General features: G+C 51.4%; 1 protein-coding gene across 5 annotated transcripts in view; it reads left to right on the forward strand.

Annotated features, from left to right (window-relative positions):
- The window catches only part of tnk2b (tyrosine kinase, non-receptor, 2b), a 59,692-nt gene that overhangs the window by 15,926 nt on the left and 41,266 nt on the right, over positions 1 to 2,500 (forward strand). Inside the window, exon 1 of one of the 5 annotated variants that reach the window (XM_031559504.2) lies at positions 1,660 to 2,449. The exons of 3 other annotated variants lie outside the window; for them this stretch is intronic. In XM_031559504.2, the coding sequence (XP_031415364.1) occupies positions 2,387 to 2,449 (63 nt within the window). In that variant the 5' untranslated portion in view covers positions 1,660 to 2,386. Of the gene's footprint in view, positions 1 to 1,659; positions 2,450 to 2,500 lie in introns of those variants that run through there. One more of the 5 variants, XM_031559508.2, reaches the window with a different exon arrangement.

Consider the following 2,500-nt stretch of genomic DNA (forward strand, 5'->3'; position numbering starts at 1 on the left):
TATGTACTGAGGTTGGTTTATTTTGGTAGAAGAAGCTTTCAACATGTGTGGAGGCTTTAGCAGTATCTGGGGACTAGTTTACTCTGCAGATGGTTGTGTTTATATAGTCTGGGGTGAAAGAGTCAAGACAGTGATCCTCGTCAGGGTCCACCCTCAAACAGCTGTCTGCATGTAAAGGTGCATTTTTCTTCCTCCATCATCATTATCATCCTCTTATTTTCTTTCTGCTGTTTTTCAGCCTCTAGCATCTGGCTTGTCCTCATCTTTTTTTTGTGTAAACTGTCTGGTTGTTCTTATTGTTGCTGATCTTCCTCTCTCCTCTTCCTTCTCCGCCTTCCCGATAGCTCTGCTAAACATTCCAGCTGCATTAGCTGGGCTGGCCCGAGCCGCACTGGAAATTCTTCCTCTCAGGAATTTAATTGGACGCAGGCTGGTTATCCCAGGATTCCCAGTTTACTGGCGCTGGTCTCTTCTGTTCAGTCCTCTTGTTTTCTTCCTTAGAAAAGAACATGAATCACTTTGTTTACCGCTGGAAATAAATATCTCACATCTGGTTTCATGACTGGCTTTAGGGAAAAGACGAGGGGGAATTGTAACCGCAACTTAGTATTTTCTGAGGTCTACCTCTTGTTTTGGTGACTGCACAGTGTTCCATAAGAAGAAGAGGAAGAGAAGAGGGTTTAAGAGGGTGGATTTGTGTGGATTTGGTTGAGATAACATTTTTGAAGGGATTGAGACGACAGGAAATAAAGCCAGCACCAAATAAAGGAGAAACTCAGTCTTGTGGGAGGAGAGAATGGGAGGGAGAGCGAACGAGGCAAGGAGCGGCTGGGTCAGAGAGCCAGACTGCCAGAGAGAGGGAGAGGGAATGACAGCAAGAGAAAGGGAGGGAGGGAGGGAGGGAGGGAGGGTGGGAGAAGCGTTGTGGGGTGGTGGGTAGGGGTGGACTTGTTAAGATCCTAGCATAAGGGGGCCCACAGGAAATGAGCTCTCCATCCTGCTGTTAAATCTGACCTCTTGGCTGACGATCAAATGCTCCTCCATCGGAATACCATAGAGTCTCTGTCCTGGGCACGGGCCGAGGGAGAGAGAGAGAGAGGGAGAGAGAGAGAGAGAGAGAGGAGAGAGAGAGAGAGAGAGAGAGAGAGAGAGGAGAGAGAGAGAGAGAGAGAGAGAGAGAGAGAGAGAGAGAGAGGGAGAGAGAGAGAGAGAGCGCAAGAGAGGGAGGGAAAGTGGGGGCACTTCCCTAGCGTCTGTCTGTTAACAGCAGGAATTACACACTGTGTGTGAGAGAGAGAGAGAGAGAGAGAGAGAGAGAGAGAGAGAGAGACAGCCCCAGACTCCTCTGCATGGTCTGCTTGGAGGGAACGGCACGTCCCACCTCCTCCAACACTCTCTCGCTCACTCTCACACCCGCACACAAGCACGCACTCATGCACGCATGCACGCACTCATGCAGTCGAGCAGCTACTTCTAGCTAGAGATGCACACGTTCTTACATTATTACAACTCTCTCCGGGACTCCACCCCCCCCCCCCCCTCTCTCTCCCACCCATTCTTTCACCCACTCCCTCTCTCTTCTCTCCGTCTATCTTACCAGGCTAGTTCACTCTGCCTGTCTGAGAAGCAAGTCTATGTGTGTGTGTGTGTGTGTGTGTGTGTGTGTGTGTGTGTGTGTGTGTGTGAAAGGCGGAGTGAATAGGAGGCGTATCTATTAATAGCCGTACAGTGGACGGGATGGAGACAGAAACGGAGAGTGGCAGAGCCAGCAGCGTTGCTTAAGGTGAAGGACTGCTGCGCTGCGTTGCCCGGGACTTTGTCTGCTACTAACACACACACACACCTGAGAGGATGGAGCTATTCCTGGGGACGGCCGGAGGGAGATGTGCCTGAGGACTGAATGCTCGGGAGTCACTTGGCATCGGAGACGCTCTCAGTATTTTTGGATGTCCTGAGAAGCCTGCCAAATCAACATTCAAGAGTTCAACATCCCCCCACACCACCCCACCCCACCACCCCACCCACCCCTCTCCCCCACCGTATGTTGGCCGATTCCCCTCCGGTATTCCTTTTCTCCTTTTTTTTCTCTCCCCTAAACCCTCCCTCTCTTTCCCCGGGGGTTTGTATGCTGTGTTGGCCGTCCGGGTCTGCTCGCGTTTGAAAAGGAGCTTATGTGGATTGCCCCGCAATGGAATGTAGTTTGCTGGCCGCAAGACCAAAGAAGTCCGCTCTTTCCCCGAGTGTTTTGCTTCTGGACTTCTTTTGTCCCACTTGTGCCGGGGACCCTCACTGCCTTGGGTGTCTGGGGTGAAACGGAGTCGCTCTGCGTCGTATCAACAGCCCCCTGCCCCCGTCTGGACAGCACCGCTGCACCCCAGCGTTCAGGATGCGCCGTTTCGACAAACTCAAAAAGTCTTTCCCCTTCCTCGCACATTTCCATGTGTACAGAGTAAGTTTTCTACTTTTGCAGACTTGATCAGAATGATAAGCAGGTCATACT

Source organism: Clupea harengus, chromosome 22 (genome assembly GCF_900700415.2).
Source record: "Clupea harengus chromosome 22, Ch_v2.0.2, whole genome shotgun sequence".
NCBI lineage: Eukaryota > Metazoa > Chordata > Actinopteri > Clupeiformes > Clupeidae > Clupea > Clupea harengus.